General features: G+C 44.1%; 1 protein-coding gene across 3 annotated transcripts in view; it reads right to left on the reverse strand.

Moving 5' to 3' along the window:
• ASPSCR1 (ASPSCR1 tether for SLC2A4, UBX domain containing) overlaps positions 1-14,537 on the reverse strand; it is a 133,693-nt gene extending 119,156 nt beyond the window's left edge. For 2 of the 3 annotated variants that reach the window (XM_078774258.1, XM_078774256.1), the window contains exons 1-2: positions 14,238-14,379; positions 8,947-9,002 (exon numbers count right to left, since the gene is read on the reverse strand). In XM_078774258.1, coding sequence (XP_078630384.1) covers positions 8,947-9,002; positions 14,238-14,324 — 143 coding nt within the window. In that variant the 5' untranslated portion in view covers positions 14,325-14,379. Of the gene's footprint in view, positions 1-8,946; positions 9,003-14,237 lie in introns of all 3 variants that reach the window. The other variant, XM_078774255.1, reaches the window with a different exon arrangement.
• Between the last annotated feature and the right edge of the window lie 125 nt (positions 14,538-14,662).

Raw genomic sequence — 14,662 nt, forward strand, 5'->3', positions numbered from 1 at the left:
AGCGTCATCACTGAATTTGGCACCGTGGGGGCGAGCGAATCCAGATGAGAAGTACAAGCCTAGAATTCCCTGTTACCCTGATCAATCCTGTCAAATTTGGTTCCATTCTGGCTCGTTGTTATGGAAATGTTTCAGGGAAAATGGTGGATCAGGGGGGCAGACCCCACAATGCCCGTTTTGCGGGAGCCGGTGCTTATGTGGAGCACAACTTTAGATCTGGGCCTTGTCTTAATGTCTCCAAGTAAATTTCATTCCAATTTTGTTTCAGAGGATAAGAAAAAAAATATCCGAATTTGGAATCTCCTTTGAGGAGAAAGATCCAGATGAGGAGCACAAACCAAGAAGACCTACCTGTCCTGATGCATCCTGTCAGAACTTGGTTTGAATCAGCCAGGTAGTTTGAAAGCAGAAGACATTTTCGTGAGAAAGAAGGATTTGGGGAGGGGGAACGCGAGCCCCTTTCCATGGAAGATACGGCAATGATAAAGACACGGCTTCCTTCAAGATGTCTCTGATTCCTTAATATCTCTTCCTGGTTACTCCCTACTCCGGTATGATAGACCTGAGGCTCGTCCTGGTGGTGGGGTGGCTATCTTTATCAAAAACTCTCTTCCTCACTCTCCTTGCACTGACCTCTCTCCACCCCACCCCCAGGAGTACCTCTGGCTACGGCTTCCTCTCCGCTCCCACCTTTTGTTCATATGTGTTCTGTACAGTCCTCCAAACAGTGATGACTCCATTTACATTTCGCTGTCGGACAACATGGACCAACTTCTATCAACTCACCAAACTCTCTCTTCCTCATATGTGGCGACTTCAACTGTCATCATGCCAGCTGGCTGGGTGTGGGTTCCTCTCTCACCAGCCATGGCACCTCAGCAAAGGACTTCTGCGACTCATTGGTACTGACACAATCTGTCAATTTCCTGACCCGGATCTCAGTCAATGGAGTATCTTCTTTCTGGACTTGGTTATGACTAACTTCCCTGCAAATGTCTGCTGCTCTTCTGCTCCAATCGGTTCTTCTAATCATGTGCTTGTCAAAGTGGACATCTCTCTGGCCATTCTCAGAGAGCCTCCTCAGTGCCGACGAGTCTGGCATTTCACTCAGGCTGACTGGCACAGTCTGCAAGCAGCCATCAATCATCTGAACTGGTCTCCCATCTCTACTGCCTCTGACATCAATTCTTCCTGGGAATTCTTCCAAAGCAAACTGCTCTCTCTCATGCACAGATTTATCCCATCTCGTCTTCAGTTGTCTTACCCTTCCTCCCGTCCATGGTACAATGAATCTTGTGGTGAGGCAGTTGCCCTGAAACAACTTGCCTTTGCCTCTTGGAAGGCAAATCCAACTGAAGGCAATCTCAGTTCCTTCCACCAAGCTCAGAACAAGTGTGTGTCTACCCTCAGGAGTGCCAGGAAGCACAATCTCTCCACACTCAAGATTGAACTCTCAAACCTGTCTCCTTTCTCCAAATCCTGGTGGCGTCTGGTCAAATCCGTTTCTGGTGTTTGATCCCCCTCCATCCCCTCCCTTACCTCAAATGGCTGCACAGTTGACACCGCATGTGACAAAGCCGAATGCCTCAACTCTGTGTTTGCCTCAAAATCTTGTGTCCGAAACCCATCTCTCTCTCTGTTCCCACCTTACCCAGTCGAACCCAACTGCTCCTTGACTCTGTGTCCTTCTCTGCCTGACAAAGTGGAGGAGTTTTAGTCAATCCTCGACTCTGATTCTGCAACTGGACCAGACGGCATTAGCCCACGGGTCCTAAAATCCTGCTCTGCCGCTCAATCTCACCCTCTCTCTGTTCTTTTCACCCTCTCTTTTGCTCAAGGTCATCTGCCAGCATCCTGGAAATCAGCAAACATTACCGCTTTACACAAAAAATGTGCAAAAACAGATCCTTGCAACGACAGACCAATCAGCCTGCTCCCAATTATCAGCAAAGTCATGGAATCCATCATTGCCTTGGATATCAAATCCTTCCTCTTCTCCAATGGCTTGATCTCCGATCATCAATTTGGATTCAGACCAGGTCATTCTACTCTGGACATGCTGCTTCTGCTGTCTCAACAATGGATGGAGGTCCTCAATGCCAAACAGGAAATCAGAGCTGTCTCCCTTGACATATCACGTGCCTTCGATACGGTCTGGCACCCAGCTCTGCTCACCAAACTCTCCTCCTATTGTATCCACGGAAATCTCCATGCATGGCTTGCGGACTTCCTCTCTGGTCGTAATCAACGTGTGGCCCTGAATGGATTTCTCTCATCTCCCCTTCCTGTTCAGGCTGGAGTTCCCCCAAGGCAGTGTCCTGGGCCCTGTGCTTTTTCAGGTCTTCATCAATGATCTCTCTGCCTCTCTGGGAAATCCTCTCCATCTCTTTGCTGATGACTCCACTCTCTGCCGCTCCATTCCTCTTCCTTCAGATCGGCAGTCTGCAGCCTCCTCACTCTCTGAAGACCTGGACAAAATCATAGACTGGTCAAACAAGTGGAACATGTCTTTAAATCCTGAAAAATCTCACACTCTTACACTGTCTCTCCATAAGGACCGACTGGAAAACCCTCCCATCTACTTTGTCAACAATCCTCTCCAAGAAGTTGTTGCTCAAGCTTTTGGGTCTCACTATCTGCCATGATCTTTCTTGGGATAACCATATTTCCAAGCTGGCCTCCAAAGCCAGTCGCCGACTGGGCATCCTCCGTCGTGCGGAGTCCTTCCTTGGCACACCTGAGCTCCTCACCACATAAAAGGCTTTCATCCGCAGCTCAATGGAATACTGTTCCCCCTTCTGGGCCGGTGCTCCTGCCTCACACCGAGCTCGGCTTCACGCTGTTGAAACCAAAGCTTTCAGAATCATTGGAATCTCCTGCAATGAAGCTAACTCCGAGGGCCTTTCACTCACTCACCGCAGGCAGGTTTGTGGTCTTTCTGTCTTCTACCGACTCCTCTCCGGCCTTGCTCCCCCAGCTTTCTCTGTGCTCTGTCCCCCCCAATATTCCTTCAGGTCGCACAAGATCTGCCTGCAACCCTCTTATGGTTAAACTGCCAAAATCGAGGCTCTCTGCTCACCTTCACTCTTTCATTCCTTCATTCCCCTTTTCTCCCGCCTCTGGAACAAACTCCCCCACTCCCTTCAATCCCACTCCTCCCTCCAGGTCTTTAAAACAGCTGTTCATCACGATCTCTTATCTTCCCCCATCCAAAACCTTGATCTTTTCTACCCCCGCTAATTCACGCCAGATACACTTTTTTTTTTGAAATTCCAACTTCTTTCCTGGAAGTCCTTGCAGTGTTCATATGTTTTATACCTCTCCCACCTCCCCCCAAGCCCTCCCCCTCCCACATTTCTCCCGATGTCCCTGCTCTCAAATGTTGTGTTTGCGTCCTTCCCCCTCTCTCTCCATCTTGTCTACCGCTCCCCTTATTTTTTTGTGTTTTATGTGTCGTTTTGACATTTTTTTGTGATTAATGTTAGCTCTTTCACGAGCCTCGATCTTGTATGCAAAGAAACAAAAATGGAAGCACAACTTAAGGTTAGGATGCCGTATAGCCAGTTTGGTCGGTTTCTGAGAAGAATTTTGAATGAAATATCAAATTAGGGGGCAAAACAACATTTTTACCCCCTTTTAAATGGATGGATCCTGATGGGGAGCCCAACCCCACGAGACCTTACTGTCCCCGATTCATTGTACCAAATTTGGTCCATATCACTCAGGTATTTGTGGAGAAGATGTTTTAGTGAAAATCAGGGATTCTGGGAGGGTGATACGGCCATAAGTGGACATTTCATTTTCAGATGAAAATTGATGATTTTACAAGTTTGACCTTGAGATGGCCTTTGACCTTTTTACCTTAAAATAGCTGCTTTCCCAATCCATTGAGGCATTGTACAATTGCTATTTAATTTTAAAGTCAATTGAATGAAAATTGATGATTTTAGAAGTTTGATCTTGAGTTGACCTTTGACCATTTGACCTTAAAATTAGTAGGTTTCCCAATTCAGTGAGGTGTTGTGAAATTGCCATTTCATTTTCAAGTCAATCGGATGAAAGTTGATGATCTTTCAGATGAAAATTGATGATTTTGGAAGTTTGACCTCAAAATAGTTGTTTTCCCTATTTAGTGACAATATGCAAATGCTGTTCAATTTGAAAGTCAATCGGATGAAAAATGGCAATTTTAGAAATTTGACCTCAAGATGACCTTTGACCTCAAAAATCAATAGGCTTCTTCTTTATGACCAACTCTACCATCTGGTGAAGTTCAGTGAAGATCGGTTTAAAATTGTGACCCATAGGTGATTAATAATAATGCATTTATTTTATATAGCGCTTTTCAGGAAGCCCAAAGACGCTTTGACAGAGTGCAAAACATAATGCATAGCAAAACATAAAAACAATTGCAAAAAAGAAGAATCAATAGGGAAATATTCAAAGCACAAAGGAGGGAGAAGGAGAGGAGATAGTCAGGGGTTAGATAGATGCTGTGGGTTAAATGTTGAATGCAGTGTTGAACAGGTGGGTCTTGAGTGATGTTTTGAATGTGGTGAGTGAGGAGGAGTCTCTGATGGTGTGAGGTAGTGAGTTCCAGAGGGTGGGAGCAGCTATGGAGAAGGCCCTGTCCCCCCAGGATCTAAATTTGGTCCGGATGGGGGGGGGGGGGGGTCATGAGGTTGGTACCAGCAGAGCGGAGGTTGCGGGTGGGAGTGTGTCTGGAGAGGAGGTCAGCCAGGTAGGATGGGGCCAGGTTATGGAGGGCTTTGTAGGTCAAGAGGAGGATTTTGTACTGGATTCTCTGGGAGATGGGGAGCCAGTGAAGCTTGTAAAGGACGGGGGTGATGTGGTCACGGGTCCGGGAATGGGTGAGTAGACGGGCAGCGGAGTTCTGAATGTATTGGAGTTTATTGGTGATTGTTGAGGGTGAACCATAAAGGAGGCTATTGCAGTAGTCCAGACGGGAAGTGATGAAGGCGTGGATGAGGGTTTCTGCAGCCACGGAGGAGAGGGATGGATGGAGACGGGCGATGTTTTTCAGGTGAAAGAAGGCTGTCTTTGTGATCTGTTTAGTGTATTTGTCGAAGGAGAGGGTTTGGTCAAAGATGATGCCATGATTCCGGATGTGAGGGGAGGTGGATACTGGGATACCGTCGATGTTGAGGGCAAAGTTATGGGTGGATTTTATGAGCGTTTTTGGGCCAATGATGATTATTTCAGATTTATCACAGTTAAGTTTGAGGAAGTTGATTTGAAGCCAGGATTTTATTTCAGTGATGCAGTTTGTCAGGATAGAGTGGGTGGCGGTGGAGATGGACTTGGTGGAGATGAAAAGCTGGATGTCATCGGCGAAGCAGTGGAATTGGAGACCATGACGGCGGATTAAGTGACCGAGGGGGGACAGGTAAAGGATGAAGAGGAGGGGGCCAAGAACTGAACCTTGGGGGACACCTTGGGGGAGGGGAGCAGTGGGGGATTTGCAGTTATTGATGGAGATGAACTGGCGTCTGTCAGAGAGGTAGGATTTAATCCAAGAGAGGGCAGTGCCGGTAATGTTAAAGGTGGTTTCAAGTCGGGTGAGGAGGATGGTGTGATCGATGGTGTCAAAGGCGGCGCTGAGGTCGAGGAGGATGAGAATGTTGAGGTTGCCAGCGTCAGAGGAGAGGAGAAGGTCGTTGGTGATTTTGAGGAGAGCAGTTTCAGTACTGTGGTTGGAGCGGAATCCAGATTGGAATGACAAATGACAATGACAAATGATTAATAGACAAACAGACAGAATGCAAAATCACTCATAGAGCGACACTTGTCAAAAGAGAACAAAGCAGAATGGCACTCAGTAGAGCATCCCTTTGACCTCAAAAATAATGGGTGGTTGAATTCAGTGATCTAATATGCAAATTGTCTTCAAATTTTAAGGTAATCGGATGAAAATTGACAATTTTATGAATTTGAAAAGGTTGTTGACCTTTGGCCTATATTGACCTTGTGACCTATGTTAACCTCAAAAATAGTTGTTGGTTGAATTCAGTTCACCGATATAAAAACCCCATTCAAATTTCAAGTCAATCGGATGAAAATTGAGGATTTTATACATTTGAAAAGGTTATTGACCTTTTGGCCTATGTTGACCTTTTGGTCTTCAAAATAGTTGGAGATTGAATTCAGTTAGCTAATATGAAAATCCTATTCAAATTTTAAAGCCAATCGGATGAAAATTGAGGATTATAGAAATCTGAAAAAAGTGGTGGACTTTTCGCCTATGTTGACCTTTTGACCTCAAAAATAATGTTGCGGATCTCAAACGTTGGCCTTCCCCTTACCAAGGGGGGATTAATCCCCCTTATCTTTTATCTAGCCGACGCGATCCGGGGCTATGACGTTCCTTCCGGTCAGTGCTGAATAGGGTGGTAGGTCGAATTAGTCTTATTACATAATTACCAGCGCCTCCCAGGAAGCAAGGAAATAACCCCGCCCGAACCACGGTTTTAGTGGACACGCCGAGCGATAGCGAGCCGCGATTCGGGCCGTTAACAGGTACTAAACCCGATTTGAGCGGTTGTGATCGTGCCACGCTTACCCAATTGAGAAATCACAAACGGTCGAATTAAGAGGAAACAGGAATAACAAGGAATTTATTACACTTTGTACAATGAAGAGGAAGAAGCAATGTACAGTGAAGAAGAAGAAGCAGATACACAGGGCAGCCTTATAACAGTCTTAACTTATCCCTGGACACGGGCCCATTCACACTCAGACTCAGACTCAGACTCACACGGGGGTTGTAGATGGTCGGGTTGAGGGTCCACAGATGGCGTCCACAGCTCGCTCCGGTCCCCAACTCGTACCACGAATGAGATGGTAGACGGCAGGCAAGCTCTCCGCGTGTCGTTGGCGCAGATCGGACAATTATATGGGGAGAGGTGAGCTAGGCTGGGCGGTTATTTCACGGCTTAGCCGCGTACGTAATAAACGAACCGGCTGGCGGTTATACTGGCGGTCTCAGCAAGCCCAAAGCCAAACACCCAACGAGTTCTTGCAATCAATGCCAAACGTGGCAGTCCTCTTGATCAAGCGCAATCGTGCAAGTCCTTTGTAAAGCGCATATACTCCCCAGTCCTTCGTAATGCGCGAATATCCTCAAATGCTCATAAACCGCATAAGTCCTCAAGTCCTCTTCCCAAGCCAAGCGCGATTCCTTCAGTCCTGTGGAAGGGCTTTGCGTGTGTGATTATATAGCACCGCCCAGCGAACCCTCTGGAATTTGCCAGACTCGCTCTCACCACACCCCTTAGGCCATGCCCACGGAGCCCTGGTTGGTTGTTGGGGTCTTACCGGCTCCGCCCTTGATGTCTTCTTAACGTGGCCACACCCCCAACCTCGCGCTTCGCCCCCTTTTCAGGCCTTACCTCGTGGCATTTGGGCTGGATTGAGCATCCTAATGTGAGGGGCAATGGGGTATGGGGTGCAGACTGGATGATGCGCAATGGGGAATGGGGTGCAGACTGGATGGTGCGCAATGGAGTCGATTGGAGGGAGGGCTGCAAAATGAACGGGGCATACTCTTATTTATTTCTTTTACACAACGCAGATATCACTATTGGGAAATGGCCTTATCTCACATATACTATGAAATAACTAACGTTCTAAGGTGGCCTACGTGTTGCATGTGGACTAACTATGGGAGCAAACCTTTAACCTTTATTAATCAATATGTACAATTAATTTATTAATCCCTGGTGTTGGGCTAGCGGCTAGGGTGCCGGCTTAGGATCCTAGGATCCTGGGTTCGAATCTCGGTCGATCGCCGAATTAATGCCAGGGGGGTTGACTCAGCCTGTCATCCTTCCGAGGTCGGCTAATTGAGTACCAGTTCACTGGTAATTCCCTGTTTGTCGTTGAAGGCGGCAAAAAGGGTTGGCGTCAGGAAGGGCATCCGGCTGTAAAACATTGCTTCAAAAAGGGGACCAAAAAAAAAAACAACTACCACGGTCCCCGAAAAGGCCAACCCCCGCTTTGCGGGGAAAAATGGCCTCTAAACGGTGGTTTTAATCAATATGTACAATATGTACAATATGTACAATCAATATGTACATCAATTTTTTATTTTTTTAAAAATCAATATGTACATTCTCAGAACCGCAACAATATATAGGATTTTGTCGGACCACAAACTCTACCGTTTGTTGAAGTTTTGTGAAGATCGGTTTAAAATTGTGACCTTTAGGCAAATATAAGTGAGCGGACAGACAAACACACACACAAACCGGAGTGATCAGCATACTTGTCAAAAAAAAAAAATTTTGCCAAGTAATAACGCATAAGACCAACCAATATACTTGAACAAGAAAGAGCAATCAGAGATTGCAGACCCTCGCCAGGACATGTTTTAAGTGGTTTTTAAAGCTTTTGTGTTAAAACAAATACGGCGGCCGAACTACGTGACCGATGACATCATTATTTTTTTTTCTCCACCAATTTATCCCTAGATGATGCTCAAGAAATATCATCATGATCGGATGAAGTTTTGTATGATGTCATAATGGAGGCACCTATGACATCATCTTTAACATATTCTATTCCCCATGGACAGTTCTTTACAATGAGCCATGTCTCAATTTTGTCGATGCAGCGCTTTCGGATAGAGGTGGAAAGTTTTCGGTTTTTCCAAGATGAAAACCATACCACGTGACCTATGACGTCATAATTATCATTTTTTAAAAATACAGGAGGAGGTGCACCTATGGTGAAAATTTCCTGTCAATCGGACCAACGGTTGCAGAGAAAATCACATTTATTCTGTGCGGACAAACAAAGACAGACAGGCAAACTGACTCAAATGCAATACCCTCTCCTCTGGCGAAGGTAAAAATCTTCGATTTTGCAAGTAATAAAAACCCATGAGAGTCTAACATCAAAAAACTTGCAGCACTGGGTTTTGCTTACTTGAGATCATATTCATCTGGGTTGAGATCATGCTTGTTGCAAACTTCTTCCAATATCTGAAGAACAATGAAAATGCAACTATTAATGAAATATTGAAAAACCAAGACAAAGTACAAATCATTCATTTACCTTGATTATTACGTCCAACAGAACGTTACTTTTAATTTTCAAACCAAATGAAAATTGAGTTAGCCTGTTTGGTATTCTCATTAAGCAATGCCTCATGATGCTGTGGCTGGTTTAACTGTAAATCTCTGTGGTTGGTTGAACTGTAAATCTCATATATTTTTAAGTTAATTTGCTTATTGTTGACCAATAAACTTGCAATTCAGGTGAAGATATAGATATCTCATTATGTCATCGTACAAGCACCAACACAAACTCGATCTCCAAAAGTCTATTCCAATATTGTATAACATATTTACTAGACCAGTGAGACTGGTGTGAAAATGCACATCATTCAAATTCAAAAAGATGTCTCTGCATGTTTCTCACTTTAAACCAAATATGAGAAAGAGGTGCTAATACACCTGAAGATGGCTTTATGAAGGTGAGTCAGAGTGGTTGTTGCAGTTTTTAAGGAATTCTTTAAACCCCCCCCCCCCCCCCACCCCCCCTCTCCACCCAATTTTGTCTGAATTTGTCCACAACTTTTTGAGATATCCTGTCCACAAATAGACAGCGGTGAAAACATAACCTCCATCCCCCTTTGGTGGCAGAGGTAATCAGGTTTGCTGAAGGACAGGTCTATTTTACCACCAGAAAGCTTCAAGTTCGTAAACTTGATGTATCTCAACGTCAAACGTAGTGGCTCTTTTTAACTCACCTAGAACGAAGTTCAGGGTAGCTTATGCGATGGCGCGTCGTCAGTCCATCCGTCCGTTAAAACACTTGCAGCTTCTTCTCCGAAACTGCTGAAGGGATTGTGACCAAACTTGGCAGAAATGATATTTGTTGTGTTGACTAAAGTTGGTTCACGGCATTAAAAAAAAAAAAAATTGGGGTTTACGGGTATCTTCCAGGGGTCAAAGTGGATCCAGGTTTGACCCCCAAATATAGGAATTTGCTTTTTCCTCTGAAACTACACACACAATTTCGATGAAACTTCACTACAACCTTCACCACCCGTGATGCACCAAAGTTTGTTCACGGCATAAAATAAATATCTTCCCCTTTTAGGATCTATGGGGGGAGGGGAGGAGGTTGCCCCCCAAAATCGGTGTTTGCTTTCTTCTCAGAAACTACACACGCAATGCCGATGAAACTTAACCACAACCTTAATCACCGGTGTTGTACCAAAGTTTGTTCCTGGCATTTAAAAATTGGGGTATAAGGTGGTCTATGGGGGGGCTTTCCCCTGCAAAATAGGTATTTGCTTTTTTTTCTCAGAACCTACAAACACAATTTTGATGAAACTTCAGCACAACCTTCATCATCCGTGATGTACCAATGTTTGTTCAAGGCATTGGAAAAATTGGGGTCTAAGGAGGTACATGGGGGGAAGGGGGGAAGGAGGGGGGAGGGGTATTTTTGCTCAAAATAGGTTGGTTTTTTTTGTTTGTTTGTTTAAGGTCTTACGATTATGTTAGTACGAGTCTACATGCTGCCCTGTCTTCTAGCAACCTTTCAAATTGGTTTAAAATACCTTTAGTCAGTGCAGTATACTGTTTATTCTACTAAGTGAGCACCAGAGGCATTGCCCCTATGTTTTATGTAAAGTATTAGTGATTATGGTAGCAGTGAGAAAGAGAATCTTGCTGGACCCGACCATCCACACACACCGGTCACACCGCCAAAACAAGTTCAAATATTCACATGACACATGGTGGGATAACTCATTCAAACAAGGGAAATAAACAGGTCTATCAGTCGAATAATAAATAATAAAACAAAAATCTTTTTTTGGAATTGTATCACTTATAAACAGCAAGTGTTTTGTCTTCAAACTAATGTCTTAGCAACAGTGTAAATGTTGTGTGGAGACTGTACATCTACATTCTACATTCACCTGACTATCCCTGAATTCTGTGCGATAGCGCATCATATTACGTAATGCCCCATGTTGCGTGACAAAGGCACAGAAAACAACCGACTCCTTCGATGGATCGAGCAGTACAAATGTGAAGGGTACAAACAGTGATGTCGTGGAAGAAAAGTATGATAAAAAAAAAATAAACAAACAAGGGCTTTTGCTCCCTCTAGGAAGCAGGATTTCCTGAGTTTGGAAGAAACAGTCATCCTCATAACGAATTTTCAGCATATGGCCGATTGTTTCGGAGGTTACGTTTTCACCCCTGTCTGTTTGTCTGTGAGCACAATATCTCAAAAAGTTAGAAAGATTCAGACAAATTTTGGTGGAAGGGTTGGGTGTGTGACAATGACTAATTGATTTGATTTTGGTGAAAATTTGGAGCAGACGCAGATACGAGATTTTTTAAAGTAATTCTTCACCATTGAGAGATGGGGCCAAAAAATGATATACAAAAAATGATATACAGTATAGCACGATATCTCAACAGTTATGGACAAATTCTGACAAAATTTGGTGGATGAGTTTAGTAGGTGACAAGAACAAGCCGATTAGATTTTGGTGTGACAAGGACGAATGGTCTGGATGCAGATGTGGGATACAAAATGTATACTGTTCAGGCTGGCAGAGACGTGCACTCTACCGAGTACAGTTCTCGTTATCACTAGGGTTTTCCCTTCTTCTTTTTCAATTTTCTTCATGTATTCGAGTCTAAAAAATATTACACAGTAAGTATTGTTGTTTATTAAATGATAATTTTCACCATTCCCTAGTCTGTGTTTCAATCTTGGTGAAAATGTGGATCCGTTTCTGAGAATTTTTAAAGTTTAAGACTTTTCACTATTGAGCGATAGGACCAAAACGAAGAGAAGATCTGGTTTAGGTAGTTCCCATGGTGTTAGGTCTGATAAATAAAATATGTGCCATGAATAGTTTGATGCGTGCAATGGTTCACGGGAGAGGTACATTTTAAACCTACCTGCTCCTTCGACAGGTTGGAAAAAGAAATGTTCATGGCAAGCCCCGAACTTCTTCAAATGTGTCCACATTACTGCTTATAGAAAGGTCCCACAAATTTGAATGGTGCAAGAAAGACCTGGCAGACTTCTTTGAGCTGGAACCATGTGCGAGTGTTTTTTTTTTTTTTCCCGCACCAAATGAGCGAGGCTCATGGAAGAATGAATATGAATGAATGAATGATCCTTTTAAGGCCATTTTCCCCGCTAGAGCGGGGGTTAGCCTTGCGGGCCCCATGACAATCATGGTTCCCTGTTTGAGGCAATGTTTTTATGGCCGGATGCCCTTCCTGACACCAACCCTTGGTCACGCTCTTACGATGCACAGGGATACGGTGTACCTATTCTAAATCGGGGTACACACCGTGATCATTCATCCCAGCAAGCTGGTACTCAATTTGCCGACCTCGGAAGGATGACAGGCTGAGTCAACCCCCCTGGCGTTAATTCAGCGATCGACCAGGATTCTAACACAGGATCCTAGGATCCCAAGCCAGCACCCTAACTGCTAAGCCAACACCAGGCTCATGGAAGAGAAAAGGTTAAATTCGCAGTGGGGTAGTGGAGCAACAATTGGATACAACCAATAATGAAATTAATAAATAGGAAAGGGAAAGAGAGAAGAGGAGGAAGCTTAATAAACCAGCAAGTAAGAGGGCTGGTTTAGAAAGGGTTAATGAGGTTAATAAAGATCATGGGTCAGGATGGGGGCAGTGCACTGCCTGGTTGAAGAGGGAAGAGTGGGACAGAATGGCCTCTGGAAGGCAGTCCAGTAGATGAGAGAAGTGATGAATAAAAGAGTTGAGGAGTGGAATGTGCTTCAGGCCCGTCACGGGAGCTTCCAATAATTTTGAGAGCGAAAGATTCAACAGAATCCAGGAGAGACAGATGTGATGTTGAGGTGCCAGCCCATAGGGAAGAGGAGTTTTTTTTGGAGGCTGTCCATTCTCAAGCTCTTTCCTCTAGGCTTATAGTATAGAAGACTACAAAGAAACCTCATATTAACTTACAAGTAGCAGTGCACTGCGACTGACAACAGTACACGACAGGTTAACCAAACTATTCAAGTTGAGCACAAAAACTCATTTCCGAAGTCGACCACAACAGTATCAACAGTTGCAGAGGGTGTTCAAATCTGTGCAGGTGTTCAGATCTTGTGAACAGTTCATGTTTTGTATCCCACCGATAGGCCAGATCTGCTGACCTGAACCAAAATCTAATCTTTGTTATCGTCACCGAACCAACTCATCCACCAAGTTTTGTCATAATCCGGCCACAAGTTTCGTGCTGCATATTGTTTTTGGTCACATTTGTCAATGGTGAAGGATCACATAAAAAATTCTCGGATCCAGATACGTATTCCCCAAAATCGAAATATTTCGTCCTCATCACATACTCAATCTCCACAAAATTTCAGCCGAATCCGTAGACAACTTTTTAAGATATCCTGTTCGCAGGCAGACAGACAGGGGTGAAAACATAACCTTCGTCCACCTTTGGCGGCAGAGGTAAAAAGTTGCATCACAAAGTGTGTTGTCCCTCGGATAGACGTTAATCTGGATACCCCGGTCTGCTGAAGACATGTTAGCCCGTCAGTGGATGTAAAAAAAAATCGCTGGTGTCTTTCACGAAGAATAAGCAAGTTATTTCCGGAACAATGAATAAACTCCATATTCCCACCAAAATCAACAGTCCAACGGCAGGTCTAACCGGCCGGTTCGTGAAAGACTTCGGGGGAAAATAAATAAATAAATAAATCCCCAACCGATGCCACAAGGTGGGATTAAGAAGTTGGACCCTTAGATATATTAGTCGTAGAGTTTGATCACAACATAATATGGATAACTGGGCGCCAGGATCGATATGTTGGAAGCTTCGCCATTGAGCACACACCGACAGACATGTGTCGAACCCTACATTGTTACAGTACACCGAGTGACATCTTATGAGGACACCTGTTCCATCCATGTTGCTCAGGATGTCCAGACTCGTCATGACAATTACACTCGAGTAGCCCCCACACACATGAACAAACAAAAACGGTGTTAACGATCAACAACGTTAATCTACAGTACAAACATCGGGAGTAAATACTATTACAGCGTGACTAAGCAAGAAAGATCGAAATGAAGCTTCCAGTCTGAACCAATTACCAACCAATCAAAATAGAGGTCTCACTTCATACCAAGCATCGGGATGAACATAAAAACGGCGCAAATGTAAATACCTCAGGTGTATGTTCTCACCTGTAGCATCAACGTATTTGCGTTTACTCTCACGGTCTGTCGCCTCCCGGTTGGTGTCAAAACCGAGACAACCATGGTGGCAGCCATATTGAGTGACGTCAGACCGACGCATAGCCCGAAGCTTCAAAACACTGAGGCGAGAATTTTAATGCCTGACGCCCGACGCTTCATTATCATGTTGTTTTTATTTTTTTAATATTCTATATTTCTATTTCTTTTATTCCTTCTTTCATGTTACGTTACTTTCTTCAGCTTTTATAAATACCCATCCAACTGCTGCGTTAAATATCATCTAAAGATAGCGAAATCCTTCGCTCAGCTGATTATAATCATATTTGAGGAAATTGCAATTAGTAATAGTATTGCTGGGATTTATTGCCAACAGACGCTCAGATTTAAAAAAACAAAATTGGATTCTGCTGTGA

This window comes from Myxine glutinosa, chromosome 3 (genome assembly GCF_964187855.1).
Source record: "Myxine glutinosa chromosome 3, kmMyxGlut1.1, whole genome shotgun sequence".
NCBI classification, from domain to species: Eukaryota; Metazoa; Chordata; class Myxini; order Myxiniformes; family Myxinidae; genus Myxine; species Myxine glutinosa.